The sequence below is a fragment of the Haplochromis burtoni genome, unplaced genomic scaffold (genome assembly GCF_018398535.1).
Source record: "Haplochromis burtoni strain Fernald_Lab_line unplaced genomic scaffold, NCSU_Asbu1 Contig_255, whole genome shotgun sequence".
Classification (NCBI taxonomy): Eukaryota; Metazoa; Chordata; class Actinopteri; order Cichliformes; family Cichlidae; genus Haplochromis; species Haplochromis burtoni.
Genome location: NW_024582616.1, coordinates 78,705 through 96,207, shown reverse-complemented (window position 1 = coordinate 96,207; position 17,503 = coordinate 78,705). Strand labels below are relative to the sequence as shown.

Sequence of the window (17,503 nt, the reverse complement as noted above, 5' to 3'; positions counted from 1 at the left end):
AAGGCTTAAATAAATAAGGTTTTCAATTATATGCGAAGTTTGTAAATACACAGGCGCTGTGTGCGATTTTAAGATGAATGCTGGTATTTCCTATTTTCTGGGAGTTTTCTAAAGTAGCACAACTTGTCATATGACTTCTCTGCACTATATCACATGCCCTTCACTATTTCCTTCTTTGTTAGCGCTATGGCTTTTCCCACGTTCGTGGTGCTCCTTTGTCAGGTAGCCGTGTTTCTGTCTCTCTGTGTTGTTGGAGAGGGTCGCTACTCCATTTTCAGGAGGTTTAAAGAAGCACAGGACACCAAGCAGGGATCTCCGTTTGAGGAGCAATGGTTCACACAGAAATTGGATCACTTCAACGGCGCTGACACAAGAGTGTGGAAGCAGGCAGGTCTACATGTTGGTTTATATGGACGTTTGTTTGATTTAACTGTGTGGTCTAATCTTGTGCAGTTGGACAAATGTGTCATAATGCATGCATCTGTCACGAAAGATAAAGCCTTTTTGGCTCATTTTACTGCAACCCCACTGATGTGTTTATTTTTTTTTACTTTCTGAATGTCTCTCACTTTGTTGTTCCCTCTCAGAGGTACTTTATAAATGAAGTCTTCTACAGGCCTGGTGGGCCGGTGTTTCTGATGATAGGGGGAGAGGGCCCCGCAAATCCAGCATGGATGGAAGATGGCACTTGGCTCACCTACGCTGAGAAACTGGGAGCACTTTGCTTGATGCTGGAGCATCGCTTCTATGGAAAGAGTCACCCTACAGTGTATGTTTATCCCTCTCTTTATGTCCTGTTTATGAGAGAAATCTCTATGTCTGTGTGGTCATCCGTCTTGACAACTCAGTATCCAACCCTCAGCTTCACCCTGTGCAGAGGGTAACACACGTTTGCACTGCTTCAGGTTCAGCAGGTTTAACAAAGCTATGAAAACATTTATTGACATGAATGCATTCCTGATATTCTTGCTCTCAAGTTTAACCGTCTGCAAACCCTTACCATAACCGAAACCTAATTCTAACTTGAACGCTAAAACCAAGTCTTAACCCTCGGACAGAAGGGCTGTGACTCGTGGTTCAAAATTCACAAAGATGGCCGTACACACAGAATATTTTGATCATTTTCACTATATCATCTTTTTTTTAGTTTTCCTGTGACAAATGACTCTAACAACTCAATCATGTAGCATAAATGAGTGGCTCTCAAATCCCATGTTTAGTGTGAGTTAAAGCCGGCCTATTTTTAGAACAGGAACTCCACGATTACCCGCATGTGATAAGGTTAAGGGACATGTGTGAACTGTAGCTGAGTAAAATAACTGACTTCCTTAAATTCCAGCTCAGCATGAACAAAAATGATCAAATGCAGAAGTGAAGCAGTACTGCACATCAAATATGTTATACCAAAATAAAAAATAATGTTGTGGGTGCAAAAACTGGTATTAAAAATGTCAGGCTTCCTTTGTTTATGCACCAGTGAGCTGTGTGCCTTTCAAGTGGTTAACCTCAGTTTGAATCTTTACACAGGAAGTTTCTGCCAGAGCAAGGTGCTCTTAAGTATGGCTAAATCACTTTGCACAGCTCTTTGCAGGTTTTCCCCAACTCTGGTTGTGCACACTGTAGGATCAGAACAAATTTACATTGAAACCACCAGCTGAATTTTCTCAGCTGGTTTTATCAGCACCACTAGATGGCAGCACTGCAGTGTGCCCGTAGCCCAGTCGCTAGATGGAACAATGTGGTTTGATACTGAATGCTTACTCTTTTCTTTTAGGGACCTCAGCACAGACAACCTGCGTTTCCTCAGCAGTCGTCAAGCGCTGGCTGACCTAGCACACTTTCGCACCATGATTGCCGAGGCCCGAGGGCTGACTGACAGGAAGTGGGTGGCGTTCGGTGGGTCCTACCCAGGCTCTCTGGCTGCTTGGTTCAGGCTCAAATACCCCCACCTGGTCCATGCCTCTGTGGCCACCAGTGCACCTGTTTATGCCACAGTCAATTTTCCAGGTAAGAAGAGACATGATGTAAAAAGCCCAAACAGTGTAACAAAGCCCTAAATAATGTTGTCTAGTCCTGATTTTAGAATGTGCCGAACTCCATTTAAAACAATCTAGGATTTGAACATGTATATGCATTCAGGAAACAAAGCGGGATTACCACATTAAGGATACGCTTAAGTGTTGTTTGTTGTGCTTCTCAGTATTACATTCAGTTTCATATAATGTATGACACATTAAAAACACACTGCAGTATCAACACCCTCACCAAACACATGAAGCATCAAATCGAACCACTCGACAAATTTTCTAGCTTTGGTCAGTGTCTCGGAACTAAAAGGCTCAGACACATCAGAGATGAGAGCTCATTCTCTATCTGTGTCTGTGTTGTATTTGGCCGTCTCCTTTGTTTTTCTCCGCAAGGCTGCAGGCTGGAATCGAGGTCAGAGGAGCTTTTGAACATGGATTTAGGCTCTTCCACCCACACATGTGCTGTCTTTAAGATGCTATCGCACACATTCATTAGACATTCCTTTTGGATTTAGGGACATGTGAGAGACAAAACACCTGGGACCAATGGTGTACTTGCATCAGCCATCTCTTTTGTCCTGCAGTAAGTTCGTGGTTATCATTTCCAGCACAGCAGTAAGTTAGAAACTACCAGTAAGAGGTTGGCTTTCACTTAAGAAGGGGGGGAGAAAATTCCTGGATTGTGTAATGTGGAGTTTCTCCTCTGAACTTTTAGACTTTCATAAGCTGTGAAATTCACTCATCATTTCACTTTCAACCTCACTGAAACCCAAATAAACACTCTCAAACATTTAAATGGAACTGGGTTCACATGCTGTTTTGAAGATAAATTGGTGCCTCTAAAATGGTCCTGTATGTTTAACCAAGAACTTTTTTTCTTTTTTGTGTGTGTATTATTGTGGTCTTTTTATAGCAGCCCAGGTTTAAGTGTCCACGCACCCTCTGCCTTTTTTTCTTTTTCTCTTTTTTTTTTTTTCCCAGAATACTTGGAGGTTGTTTGGCGTTCGCTGGCCTCAGAGAACACAGAGTGCCCATTGCTAGTGAAAAAGGCTTCGGATGACCTTGTCGAACGCCTGAAAGACCCCAGAACCTATGGAAACATCACCAAAGACTTCAAGTAGGTTACATTTGCTCTCTGGAAGTGATCCTTCTGTTTTGTTATTTGCCGTGACCAGAGGAGCCCTTAACTTGAGGCATGTTATATAAACGGAGTGTCCAGTTTGCAGCCAATTACAGAGTAAGCCTTCCTGATCAGTCTGGCAGACCACAGCAAAGCTGACATCCCCTTACTTCTCTAGTCTGATCTTATTCACATTGAGAACCAGATGATTCTTCCAAAGTGTGTGTGTGCACGCGCGCGCAACAAGGGTCATCTTGGATCAGAGCCTTGTCAACAGCTCCAGAAGTATTACCTCAGTTTTCTGGATGAAGCTGGGCCCCTGGAGGGTTGCTGTGTGGTTGCGCACAGAAATGTCTCCCTGTATTTCCTTACATCACTTTATCATTGGGTTTATTGTTATTACTGTGGCTGTCTAAGATTTCAAGGCTTAACATTACTTAAAAAGAGTAAGTAAACAAAAACGCCTCAGCATTTACTTTTATTGGGTTATTTTCTCAGCCCTCTTATTACATTATTTTCTTTTCATTCACTTCCATTATTCTCAGTTACTAACATGAAGTCATTCTTACCCGTGCCATGTGTGCAGCCTCTGATGTTATTTTATAGCCTGTATTTGAGGTTCTTATAGTGACTGTCAGCATGATAAATAAGCAGTGTTGAATGGCGTCTTCAATGGCGTGGGCAGTTTTGCAGAACTTATGCTGTCATGGGGACTTGCGAACCTGCCCATCTTTTTATTTCTGCTTCATGCAGACATGTCCTCATTGCAGGCAGAGGTCACAGGGGTGGTTTGGAGGCTTCCAGCTTTAAAACCGCAAAATATCAGGCAATGCAGCGCTTGCGTCACAGCTTGAGCATGGAGGAAGTTTTGGTTCACTGCACGCGCAAGGGAGTCCAATAAAATGAAAAGTGAACACTTAACTACGTACATCCACAAACGCACCTCAGTAAGGTACAATCACTGCCGTGATTACTGTCAGCTTGACAGACGGCCCTAATCATTTGCATGGATTGACTTTGAATACATGAATACTTGATTAAAAGGGAAGTCAGTTCTTTGGATTTACTTCTAGCTGCATATTATAGAAAGTAACACCCAAACACATGCTGTTGGCTAGCACTTTACTATTGTCCCCCCTTTATTTATTTTTTTTCCTCTGGTTTTTCTAATTTCTTCATATCCTTCCCTATTCCCATGTTTCTTCTCCTCCAGTTTGTGCTCCAAACTACAGATCCAGACAGACATGGACTCTGCCTATTTCCTGGAAACGCTGGCTGGCAACTTCATGAATGTGGTCCAGTACAATAAAGACAACAGGGGGTTTGAGGTGAGGGGAAAGCCAAACTGTATTGGAGGGAAAGAGCCAGACATGTGGCTTCTGGAGTGCTTCTTGATATCCTCAGTCCAAAAATGATAACCATCTAATATGTTAGAAGTTGTACAAAACGAAAACACTTGTTTACAGGAAAATTTGATATTATTTTGCAGAGGGCACAGCATTTATCCCCTACTGCCCATTTTCTCTGAGCTTTCTCATTGTCATAGATCCACATAGGTCCAGTTAAGAGGAGGCTCTCCCTTTAAGGATGAGGTCGGTAAATGATGGACAGAACACATGCATAAAGATTTACACCAACATGCCTGCAGTTGACTCTGCAGGACAGGCACAGATGCATATCTGTAGCTGTTGTTCAGTAAGTACAAATGGCTTGCCGTAGTGTTTGGGTGTAGCTGCTCTACAAAATGTGCCCAACCACGTATTTTTGATACCGTTTGATGTGAAAAGACATCTGATATGGAAAGAATTTTTTAATTAACACATGATTTCTATGTACTGACTAAGCACTGAACAGGCTTTGTAGCTATCAGGGCCTGAGTTGAATGCAAGACCACTATGAGTCAGGGGTGTAACAGGGAACCGGGCAGTGTGCTGAAACATGATAAACCCTGCATTGTCTAACAGCGAGAGGCCCAGAGATATTGCCTCGGAAGAATTTTTCCAAGGTTGCGTCGGGGACCTGTTGCTTGCTTACTGTATCTGTGTGTTTATATAAGAAGTGGGGCCTGGCTTGTTGCTCTGCAAAGTGGAGGCCAACAGAGTAGATAACAGTGGATGGTGGGAGGGTTTGACTTCTTTTTAAATGAAAGAAGCCAGTACGGTGGTGTTTGGTGCTGGTGCTTTTTATCTGAGATTTGCTTGTATTTTAGTGGAAATATTTCTAGCATAAGATGAAGCCCACGGTCACGATAAATGCACAGTAATGCGCAAGAATCTTAAGCCACCCCTGTATCTTTATATTTTGCTAGGGAAATGGGTCCAATGTACAAAAATACAGTATATAAAACACAGTTTTCCCAGTGCTAATCAGCTTCAAAGTCAATATTTGGTGCTTTTTGGCACTTTTATTCTTCAGCACGGTCTGAACTTTCCTCAGCAACTTCTTGTCTTTTCTGTAAGATTTCAGGAACAGGATACAAATCCATGCAAGTGTGTCTGATCAGCATTCTGTTGTGGTACAGCAGTAAACATGTACAGCCTTTTAGTAGAAGTCCCATTGTGCATGATTTTTGTCAGTTACTTTGGTTACTGTACTTTTCACCTTTTCCTCACTTTTCTTTAAAAAAAAAAAAAAAAAAAAGAAACCCCATAATCATATGTATGCATAATTACAGAATTGCCTATTATCCCCCAATAAATGTTAAAAAAAAAAAAAAAAAAAAGTGACTCCCCATCCCCTCTCTGTCCCCCTGGTGCCTGGAGGAGACGTGAGTCCGGTTACCAATAAGCTGATGTGAAAAAGTAACAAAAGAGCCTTTGGTCTCTCTGGTTTCCTGTCGCCCCAAGCTAAAGAGACGCTTATAAAAGAACTGAAGGGAGCGTCGGGCCACATAGTCCACAGTGCTAGCAGACAGACACAGCCCACAGCTGCCTTCTCTGACACAAAGGGCAGAGAAAACTAGCAGGTTTTGGGTACCGCTGAGGAATTTGGGTAAGAACTCGGGGTGAGGTGTAACTCAAGCAGTAGAGTCACAGCAGTGGTTTTATGCTTAAGGTTGTCAATAGGGTGCTTTATAAAATGCAGAAGGACCTTATGTAACGGTACAGCTTGTAGCGCAAGTACAAATAGTTTGTTTTCCTTTTCTTTTTCTTTTTTTTCTTACATAGAATAGGGGATGGTAATCACAGGTCACTTAGGTGTTCATTTTTTCACGTAAGCACCACTCTGATCACTGCCACCTGTTTGCTCCTGCAGCCTCACTCTGTCAAAAAGCGCTCTAATGAAAGCATTGAGACACACTGAATGTGCCATTTACCAGAGTAGTGCTGTCTCGAATTAAACACTCATCAGCACATGTCTGTGGGGGACAGGACTGCCTCCTGATACTTGCTTTACCATGAGTGCTGAAGATGTGTCCTCCTCGTTTGGCTCAATATCATTTGAGCCCTTCCTTTGTCCTTTCTAGCTAAGATGGTAGCTGCTGAGTTCAAAAACTGTAGGGTATTCCAAATTTGACTTTTGACTGCTATAAAGACACCATCCAGGTTCTGGTAGAGCTTTTGATGTAGCCTTACTTGATAATGTTAATACCCTCAGGCACTCAAAATTGCCAGTGTAATTTTAGACGGGTGTATATGTGGACCCAGAGTGCTGGACAGCAACCACTCAAAAGCCACAGTGTTTGTGCTGATCATAATGGGCATACATGGAGCAGGTCGCCACACGTGACAGAAACTGCATCAACGATGTCCACTAATTGTACACGGCTAGACTTGTGAGGACAAAGACATGAATATATTATGCGTGTTTGTCCAAAGAGAACAGGCCACTGAAAATGCAACACAGATATTTTCCTCCACAGATGTGTATCCAGACTGTAAAACATAAACTTACTGGCTTATTCTGCGGCTTAATTTTTATATGCGAAACACTACACAACTGCCAAGAGTTAACTCTCATTTGCATAAGATGAAAGGTTTAGTTAACTTTCAGCTTTTTTCTTTTGTCAAGCTGCTAGTGAGTCTCTCACCGCCTTAAATCCCAGAGTGCTCTGTGAAGACATTCTTGCATGTTGTTAGAAGATGCCTGGGGGCGAACTCTCTCACTTCATGCTGCTGGCCTGTGTGCCTAGGTATTCTTGCTACTATCACCTCACAGTTAAAGTTGTTTTTTTTTTTTTTTGTTCACTACTTTGTCTAAGAATGCAATATCACAACTATTGGATGGATTGGGTGAAGATAATATTTGTCCTTTTAAAGGTGGAGCGCATTAGCAACAAGAGCCTTTGTTGGTTAGTGTGTATTACAGGAACTGATTCACAGGATGGATTTCTTGCCAGTTGGCCTCATCTCAGTGTCACCATCTGGGAACTCTAAAATACCCTGCCCTTGTCCACATATGAAATGAATAAATATTCATGTTATGTTTTTTGAGGTTGTACAAAATATTTAAAAGGCCATCACACCGCAAGGTCCTTTCAAGAGCTGTTTTGGACCTTCTGGTAATGTCAAAGTCAAAATAATTTCTAATTCAACCTTGATCATGTGTTTTGTTTTTGGGGGGGTGTGGGGTGGGAGGGGGGTTAAATGTGTTTGCTTTTCCAAACACAACTTCTCGCTCAAGTGTTGTGCCATACCAGCATGCGTTTTAGTGTTTGACAAATGCTGACCAAACTTCATCTACTTAACCATTGGAAAAACTGCCACTTTCTGTTGGGACCACCTTTTAGGATGGGGATTAACATCCTATTCACATCCACTTATACACTCTGTATTGTATTGTAGGAGCTTAAATCTGGTCTTGCAGCTAGTTGTGACCATATTAGGGTTTTCTCTCTCTGTGACTCTGTTTTTTGTTTTTTTTTCACCCTCACTCTTGGCTTTATATGACAAACTAAAGCCTAAAGTTATGGCTCAGAGATTATTTCCACATCTATTTTCTTCCACTTAAATAATTCAGGGGTTGGAGCCTATCCTAGCTGTCACACAGCAGGTGGTGGGGTACACCCTGGTCAGGTGTGTGGCCTTGAGTGGTGCGGTATGGTGATAGTCCTAACAACGGCGCCACCGTCCCTCCCTGTATTTGTGCAAACACTGATTTATTTGAAACTTTGGTCAAGGGTATAATAACCCACAGTAGCCGCTCTGAAAAATTAAAATAATATAACTGCACATCTTGCCATCAATGTTGAGAAAACAGTGTTTCTATGTCATCCTAACAATCTTCTTTTCCTTGTGGTGTGCTGTGATATGTCATTAAAGGGTGTTACTGGTACCAACATCACCATCAAGGTGCTGTGTAGTGTGATGACTGACAGCTCACTGGGAGACCCTTACGCCAGATACGCAGCTGTGGCCCGTCTCATGATGGAGACCACCTCTATGAAATGCCTGGACACTAGCTTCAGCAAATACGTCAGCGACATGACTAACACATCCTGGGATGGACCAGCTCCAATAGCAGGTGGGTGTGGACGCGTCTTCCTTGGAAGTGGTATTTGGTTTGGTCATTTTTATTTAGCTTTAGCTTGTGGTCCTTATGAAACAGATATTTCTGTACCTTGCAATTTTAGGCTGTCTTTTGTTGTTTTGTTAGTAGAGTAGTTTATTTTTGTTGTTGCACTTAAGGGAAACTGTCACGTCTCATCGTGACTTTCCACCGTCATCCAACAATAATTCAGGAGCACTGCAGTAGCCTTAGGAAATGGAATAGAACAGTCACAGGCTTGTTCTGGCATGTGGTTACTATGCTGATGGAAGGATTTGAACAACCAAAATAAAAGGAAAAAAGCTAATTCGGGAGTATTGCTTAACTTTACTACTAAATAAATCCTGGCATAACATCCCAAAATAATGCTGCTTTTTCTAAACGAAGTTTTCACGAGGGTTTAAAGTTCCTATATTGTATCCACTTTTTAAAAAGTTAAATTAAGCCCGACATGTGCCCCAGAATATCTTTCCAGTTCCAGCCAAAAGTGTCATACGAGTCATTCCTTTTGCCGTGGCTATGTATGCCGTCACGCTTTGTTTTTGTAGGTTTATATGCCAAAGCAAACGGAACACAAGTGAGCTGCTAGGTCTGAATTCAGGAGCTCAGTTCTTTTCTACTTGGAGGTGGTGCTTTTACCTGTGCTGAATCACAACTGGCTGCAAACCACAATAGCTCGTTCAGAGACTTTGTGCAGAGAAAAGAAATATTGAGTTAATCTATTCCATTTGTCGGTCTAAAGACACACTGGAGATGTGTTTAAAAACAGGGAAGTGAATCTGGCACCACTGCATCCCCTTTAACACCCGTGGTTTATACTGCACACAATATAGAAGAAGAAATGCACACATGATGTTGGGCTCACATATATAACTTTGTAGTAAAAATGGCATTTTTGTCCAGGGTCGCATGTTTCTGTTGTCAGCTCAGACTTCATCAGTGGGAGGGGTGGGGTGGAGGGTCACAGGAACAGGATGTGGTCTCTTTGAAAAGTCTTTGGGATGCGCTTGCATAAACTTCCCTGCCCACCTCTTTGTCTTGAGGCTCCAGTCAAGTTGTTTCCTGTATTTATTATGGCTGAATAACTGAAAATGAATACTTTTTTTTTTTATCAAGGTGATTTTAAGATAATTATTAGAAATGCTGGCTCTAATAACATAGTGTGTATAATGCTAACAAGGAAATGAACATGCTGTTCATGGGTAGATTTTTGTGTATGTCTTGACAGGGAGACAGTGGGTCTACCAGACCTGTGCTGAATTTGGATTCTACCAGAGCACTGATTCACCCAACCAGCCGTTCGCTGGCTTCCCTCTTGTGTGAGTACACCAAACATGGCCAGTAAAGCTCACACATTTAATTGCATATTCAGTTGTCATTCTTATTGGGGTTTTTTCTTTTTCTTCCCATCCAGATATTTTCTGAAACAGTGTACAAACTTTTACAACATCAGTGCTGAGCAGGTGGCAGAGGCTGTCACACAGAGCAATGAGTATTACGGCGCTTATGACATCCGCTCAAGCAGAATTGTGTTCCCCAATGGCTCCATTGACCCCTGGCATGCCTTGGGGGTCACCCAGGACATCTCAGCTGACCTACCTGCGATTTTCATCAAAGGTGAACAAAAATGATGCATAATGAATTTTTATGTTAAGTTTGTTTTACACTCTGGATACACATTTGTGGGGAGAATGTCTGTTTCAAATCATGAGATCAGCATATGTCCAAATAATCCCTGTTAACCAAAAGGTCGGGCTGCACACTGCTCTAAACATCCCTATTGTCTTTTTTTTTTTTTTTTTTTTTTTTTTTAAATGATGTCTGTGAGAGCGGTGGTCCTGGATATGGTCATCTCAGGTATACATCTATGGCTGTGAACACAGAAGCCACAACCACCTGCTGTTTAGATCTTCTGTTTGTGAGGGACAGCCAGTCAGAGGTTGGCTCAAAGGAACAGCAGGCTTGTAGAAGTGGAGGCCCCACATAAGATAAAGATTTCTTTAAACTGTGAATCATGGAAACAGAGTTTGACAATATAACAGTGAAGCTGGAAGTGAGGTCCCCTTTAAGTAAACACCTTACAAACTGTACGGCAGATTGCACTGATATTTTTATTTTATTTATTTATTTTTTTTAAACACAAGTCCACACTGGGACTGAACTATGTTTGTGGATGCTTTACATTACATAAGCCAAACGGCTAAATCAGAGTAGAACAATGCTTTACTTGTTCAACTCTAATTTTATTTGCTGGTTAATTGTGCTTGGAAGTCTTGTTTCCATCTATATTTTTTCTTTTTTGTCTCTTTTGCATGCCTTATCCACTGTTTTTTCTTTCCCCGATCCAGGAACCTCTCACTGCGCCAACATGTACCCAGCCAGGAGTGACGATCCCCCACAGCTGACCCTGGCCCGTGACCACATCTCCTTACTTCTGCAGCAGTGGCTGAAGCAATGACTGAGAGCTAAATAAGCCAGCAGTGGCTTTGCAACTGAAGCGTAATACTTTCAGGTCACTGAGAGTGGGAGAAGAGTGCTTAGCTTCCTGCCAAATTTCTGGTTGATCTGAAATTCTATTTTGCACAAGAATCTTTAGGTCCAAGTTCAGGTTTTGAGCTCATAAATAAAGTTTTCTTTTTTCTTTTTAAATTATTTCTTGTATTTGTGGGTACTTTGTTTCAAAAATGTAATCTTGCAGAATTAGAACAGTTTTTCTTAGTGAGTTTATAATGTCAGGTTTAACTCTCCTAGGCATATAATTGATTTATTAGGTTTAGTCATCGGTAGCCTGGATAATTGCTGTAGTTAATCAATTTTCGTGTGGAAAAGCTGTTTGCTTTTGGAGACAGCACTCGCTAAATCTGAACAAAATGCTTTTGGCACTGAGAAACTTCAGCTTCCCCAGAAGCCTTTAAAACATTAATCAAGCTTTCAAAACCAAGGTTATCGACCTTTCACTTCAACAGAAGAATGAGAGTCCTGTTTAAACGGGCAGCAGTGAACCTGCAAAACCTTTTTAACTGGGAATTTGATGAGAAATGGCTCCACTTCATGTCTTTGTGTTCCATAAACATGCACACATCTGGTTTTGTTCAACAAAAGTTTAGTTGTGTTTGATAAGAGTGTTTAAAACCCAGCAGGAGAAGCGTGATTATCATCTCTAGTTTGGCCCAGAGAGAGGTGCACTGGAAACATCTCAGGCTTCAAGTTGCACAATGGGGTTGGGTGGCAGTGTTCTTACGGTATGTTTTTTTTTTTTTTTTTTTTTTTTTTTTTTTTTTTTTTTTTTTTAAGTAGATGGGTTTGGCTTAAAAATGAGTAAGAGGAGAGACGTAGGAAGACACAATTGTAGTGCACAGCTGTGGGTTCGCTGACCTTCTCAGAATTCTCCCAACTCAGACAAAATGACCCACTTTGCCTAACAATGATAACAGTCCCATCTCTGCATCTGGACATGGAGGACCCTCCCCATTCCAAACACACACTCAGCAAAAGCTGTAGCTCAGAACGCAGCCCCACTGTGGGTGTCCCATGTTGTATTTTTACAGCCTTGATCTAGTTATTTACTCGAGGCTGGGAAAGGAACTTATTAAACCCAAGGTTCAACCTAAAAAATATACAAGTGAATTATAAGGTTATGTGACAGATCACTGTCCAGTGTGTCGAGGTAAACATTTATGATGTCTTTAGCAGTAATTACTCACACACTCCCCCTTAATCCCCTGTAATTCAAACCTTCAGTAACCTACTCCTAATCCTCACTTTGGCAGTAGCAGGGATGTAATTGCAACTCAGCCTCTTCTCAGGTGTGTTTAAGTGTGTGTGTGAGACACTTTCCAGCTGCATACACCCATCAGAAAGAAAAAAAAAATTCTCGTATGGGCATATATTTTCCAAATTCTCTGTGAAATGTAGTTTGGATAAATATAACTGGAAAAGACTAAGCAATAGTTAGTCTTAGAAATATTTAGGGACACTTTGAAAGGGACTACGTAGTAATTGACAGTTTTTGATGATGTTGATATTCATCAGGGTAAAGTGTAGGCTCTCCGTAATTCTCCATTTCATATGACAAACCGCTATTTTTGCACGTTTCATACTGCTTTTAAACATTACCACACTTCCTGATGTGTCAAGTTGGATGGCCAAGCCATCACCGGAAGTAGCTTCATGAAGGTAATCATTATCTAATCTCCTTTTGCTTATCGGAGAAATGTGAGCTACAACTTTGTTAAATTATGAGGATACATCTCATTTTAAATTATGAGAGTTTAAAAACGACAATCTTTAGGGTTTTTGCTGACCTTTACTTTGAAAGTGTAGCGGACGCACATCCGTGTTTGACACAGACACGGATGTCTGTTTTATGGTCGGCTGCTCGGTTGGAAGGCGGGGTTCACAGTAGGATAAATTCTTGTTTGGAACTGCGGTGGAGTCACTAGTAGGTGTAACTTTCTCCAGAGTAAGATCTCTCTTCGTGGACTTTGGGGGTTAACTACTTGAGTTGTCGTTTGAACGGCAGCGAAAAAGCGGACTAATACCAGCTGCAATTTCACCTGCGGGACAAGTCTAATCGAAGCCCCTCGGGTTAGGTAAGGAGTAGCGTTTTTGTGTGTGTGTGTGTGTGTGGGGGGGGTTGTTTTTGTTTTTGTTTTTTGTTTTGTTTTTTTAACGGAATTTTATTTTTTAAGCGTCAACACACGTAGCTATTTTAATTGACTTCAAGCATTGCATCTAATTCAAAGAAATAAAATAAGAAAACATGCCCGCATCCTAGCGGGAAAATATTTTGTCGTTTTTGTTTTTTCAAAGAACCAAAGGGAAGTTAATTGTCGTTCTGCATAATTGTAGTTGTGTTCACGTGACCTGTTTTGTATTGTTTTTGTTGTTTTTCTTCAAGCACTTTAAAACTGGACTGGTAGTTGTTTAAATGTTTGACGGGTGGGGGTCACCTCTATTGCACAAATTAATAAGTTAATGTTCACGCTTCCTGCGATTTCCTCACCAGATACAGTTGCGGAATATTGTGGCTGAGTGCTGATTTGGAGTGCGTCAAACTTCTGAACACGATGTTTTATAAAAGCACTCTGGTTGATCATTTGAAAACTGCATGTTAAATCCATTTCCGTATTTTCTCAGCAACATTATTATTATTATTATTATTATTATTATTATTATTATTATTATTATTATTAACAGCACGCCCCAGTTGGTGAATAAACGTGGCAGCTATACAACTTGCCCTAATTTATGTTCACACTGCAAATACTGCACCTCTTCAGTAAGTCCCCACCGAGAATTGAGTCTGGCTCTTGTGGCCAGTTTTAGGCTGAAGCATTTTCCCCAAAATGGTCCTAAATCTTATTATGAGCTCAAATTAAAAGGAACGAAGGGTGCAGTTCAAGTGTTCTGGCTAGGGATAGCTTGTGATCTTTAGACACAGTGAGTAAGAGTTAGTCAGACCTTGCAACACTGGATGAATGATTTTGCTGTTTTAAGAGGGAGTAAAGGTATATGTGTTTATTCACGAGTCACAACCATCTATTATGGAAGTGGTTTTAAAAATGCATACAGTGGTAGATGACTTCAAGTAAAATAAATGTCATCCTAATTGCCTCTCCTAATGTTTATGTAGGTGTTGCAAGTATCAAAATGAAGCACATGTCCTTATTGTGCCTCTGTGCATTGGTGGCCTTGTGCAGCCATAAGGGGGTGCTATCCCAAGCACCATCTTATGGTGAAAGGGGCTCTGATCTCGGCATCCAGGTGTTTCAGCAAGTAGTTCATGCCAAGCCCCTGGAAAATGTGGTGCTCTCGCCTCATGGGGTGGCTTCAATCCTTGGCATGCTGTTATCTGGAGCCCACGGGGACACGAGGAAGCAAATCCTTAATGCTCTCCGTTACAAGAAAAATGGTAAGGACTATTTCAGGCTATAGATGTCTTCGGAGTCCTACAAATTTTAGCCTAACGTATAAAAACCTTGGGTGGTGTTGAGGAACAGTTACAAGTTTACCTGGTTTGCACAGGTCCTTACAAGATGTTGAAGAAGCTGCATAAGAACTTGACGGGCAAAGCCAACCAGGACATCGTGCTGATCGCAAATGCTATGTTCAGCCAGAAGGATTTCCCCATGCAGGAGGCTTTTGTGACTTCCAACAAAGAGAACTTCCAGTGTCAGAGCAGGAGCCTGGACTTCAGCAGCCCTGATGCAGCAGCCGATGAAATTAATGAGTGGGTCAACAATAAAACCAAAGGTAACAGTGGCTGTCAATTATAGCTGTATACAGAAACTAAACTTCCATCTTTGAATGCAGTTGAGTCTCAGAGTGTAGGCATTCCTTCCCTAAAGTGGGTGCAGAAGGACTGGTTTTACCTAAGGAAGGGGAGACTTCTGCATCCATGTTTTGGACTTTTTGTATACTTGGCTACAAGGCTTATTGTCACCTACAAGATCGTTTTCCTTTTCTGCATGAACACATTGAAAATACTGCAGGACTGTTCTAAAACGTCTGACTTGTTAATGCACTAAATTTTCTGCTGTATTGATTGGTTGCCCCTACATGGTGATACAGTTTTACCTTCTCTGTCTCAAAATAAATACAAAAGACATGACGTGTGGGTTTTTAAATCAAACCTTGCTGATGGAATAATGCTCCTATGTTTATCCAGGTCACATCCCCAGCTTGATCAAAGCAGACATGCTGGATCCTGCTCTGACCCGTCTGGTCGTTGTCAACTCCATCTACTTCAAAGGCTTGTGGAAGTCTCGCTTCCAGCCTGAGAACACCAAGATGAGGACCTTCACCCGGGGCGATGGAATCGATATTAAAGTTCCAATGATGTCGCAGCTATCAATCTTTAACATAGGTGAGTGGTGATGTGAGACTAAGCATTTAAATGTGTCTAAAAGAGCAGTCAGTGTTTTAGATAAATCATGATACTAAAAAAAAGGCCATATTATTCTACATTACTATCAGTCTATATTGCTTTCCACTGCAAAGCAACCTTTAGATACATTTTCGCAATAATTAGAAAGCTCTTCTGCAACATTGGCTACAGACTAGTAAAAATGAACTGGCTACTATGAATGCTTGTGCTACAAAGTCTCTCTTGGCTTATCAACCATTACATTACTGTGGTGTGGGGTTTACAGAAGTTCAGTTTTGTCAGCACCATATATTTGTTCTATGTTACTAATGTAGTTTTATGATTTGAGAGTTCAGAATAATTCCTATTTATCATATACTGGACCTTGGTGCAGCTCCTCAGCTCATCCATTGTTGGAAACGAGCTGGTGTCCCTCTTCTCACTGCCCTTTTTAGCAAGCCTTCTTGTGATTGGAAGAAGAAAGCTCACCCACTGGTGAGTGGGGCTTCTGTGCTCATAGCCGGCACGGTGTATTTTAAGTGACCAATCTGGCGCATTTGCATCATGCAGTCCAGAATAGGAAAAAAAAGCTGGGAAATGGCATATTTAGAGCAGCATGAGCATTTGCCTTTCCAATTTTTATATACTATGTCCTACTTATATTACACCTTGTTGACCTTGTTTAATAGGAAAACCACTGCACCAGAGTCAGTTATTTGTCACAGAAAATAATGAAAAGCATAACTTCATCATAACATTGGGTTGGTTCACTTTTCTTTCAGTACCTGATGCTTCTCTGAACTTTACCTTGTACAGCCTTCATTGATAATAGACCTCATCTGCCATCATCTACTGCCAAATTATTGCACTTCAGGTTTATTATAATGCAGCTGCAGTCACTGCCAGTTTATGGTTCATATGCGAGTTTGTGTTGAGTTGGGTTTTTTTGTTTTGTATTTTAAGGACTTGGACATGCCACTTCTGTAGGATATTATTTAGTCCTGTGTGAAATGAAATGATACACCAGTCAGAGGTCTATATTTAGGTGACTTGTCAGAGTTGTGGTGGCCCGCGAGTGCTGTGGACAGACGCTCTTGAACTAAGGCCGTGTTAAGCTGCAAGTTACAGATATCTAACTTTCTTCAGTGTCCTAAAGTGTTTTGAGTTTAGTGTTGATAGTCTGTTGCTTGGATTATTGTCTTCAAGCTAGCAGGTGGGTCCTAAAGAGAACACTAGAATGTAGTGGCCCTGGTACAGTAATGTTTTATGGCTATGATGGCATTTACACTTACTTGGCAATCTGACTTTGTAATAGGTAGGTTGGTGTAATAAGCATATACAGCCTGAAAATGGGAGGGAGTCTTGATACCTCTGGTGTGGTACTGCTCTTATGTTATGTGCTTTGATTCAGCTCCACATTTGCTGTTCTTGTACATCATTCAAGAGTATCTACTTGCACGAAAAGGTGATACTTAAAAGCTATAAAGTGCTGTCTCAAACTTTAAGCAATGTTAATGACATATTTGAATTGAGTGAAATGCTGAAAGCTGCAAAAACTGTACCATGCATATGTCTTATGCTATACCCCCTTATTAGCTCATTTAACACAGTATTCTTACAGTTGGTGTTCTTCATGGGTCTTTTCTGGGAGAGTATGTTTGTCCTCAGGAAGCCAGGGATTTTCTGCTTCCAGACTAAGTAGAAAGTGATAACCATCACTGATTACCATTGTGGTTAAACAAAAACATTTACCCACACAAATTCAGAGTTGTTCAGTGGAAAGTCCTGGCAAAATCTGGAGTTTGGCAAATTTGTTTGTTAAAATAAAGTAAGAAAGAACTGGAGAAAAATCCCCATGGGATGAAACCTGTTTTGTCATTCTTCTTTCTTTTCTTTCCTTTCTTTCCTTTCTTTCTTTCTTTCTTTCTTTCTTTCTTTCTTTCTTTCTTTCTTTCTTTCTTTCTTTCTTTCTTTCTTTCTTTCTTTCTTTCTTTCTTTCTT

General features: G+C 41.1%; 2 protein-coding genes across 2 annotated transcripts in view; both read left to right on the top strand.

The window, feature by feature from the left end:
• The first annotated feature begins 158 nt into the window (after nt 1-158).
• Nucleotides 159-11,286, top strand: prss16 (serine protease 16). The gene is made up of 9 exons (XM_005938289.3): nt 159-387; nt 588-769; nt 1,775-2,007; nt 3,009-3,144; nt 4,361-4,475; nt 8,409-8,610; nt 9,863-9,953; nt 10,049-10,251; nt 10,983-11,286. The coding sequence occupies exons 1-9, from the start codon at nt 187-189 to the stop codon at nt 11,090-11,092; spliced, it is 1,473 nt and encodes a 490-aa protein (XP_005938351.2). The 5' UTR covers nt 159-186; the 3' UTR covers nt 11,093-11,286.
• A 667-nt stretch (nt 11,287-11,953) lies between these two features.
• The window catches only part of serpine2 (serpin peptidase inhibitor, clade E (nexin, plasminogen activator inhibitor type 1), member 2), an 8,283-nt gene continuing 2,733 nt past the window's right edge, over nt 11,954-17,503 (top strand). The window contains exons 1-4 of the mRNA XM_005938287.3: nt 11,954-13,226; nt 14,270-14,548; nt 14,662-14,889; nt 15,305-15,502. Of these exons, the coding sequence (XP_005938349.1) occupies nt 14,287-14,548; nt 14,662-14,889; nt 15,305-15,502 (688 nt within the window). The 5' untranslated portion in view covers nt 11,954-13,226; nt 14,270-14,286. The remainder of the gene's footprint in view (nt 13,227-14,269; nt 14,549-14,661; nt 14,890-15,304; nt 15,503-17,503) is intronic.

Excerpts from the sequence above, each read along its gene's own strand:
- prss16 (XM_005938289.3), top strand. The coding sequence starts at position 187 with ATGGCTTTTCCCACGTTCGTGGTGCTCCTTTGTCAGGTAGCCGTGTTT. Across the intron at positions 4,476-8,408 it reads AAGACAACAGGGGGTTTGAG|GGTGTTACTGGTACCAACAT; the intron begins GTGAGGGGAAAG and ends ATGTCATTAAAG. Across the intron at positions 10,252-10,982 it reads ACCTGCGATTTTCATCAAAG|GAACCTCTCACTGCGCCAAC; the intron begins GTGAACAAAAAT and ends TCCCCGATCCAG.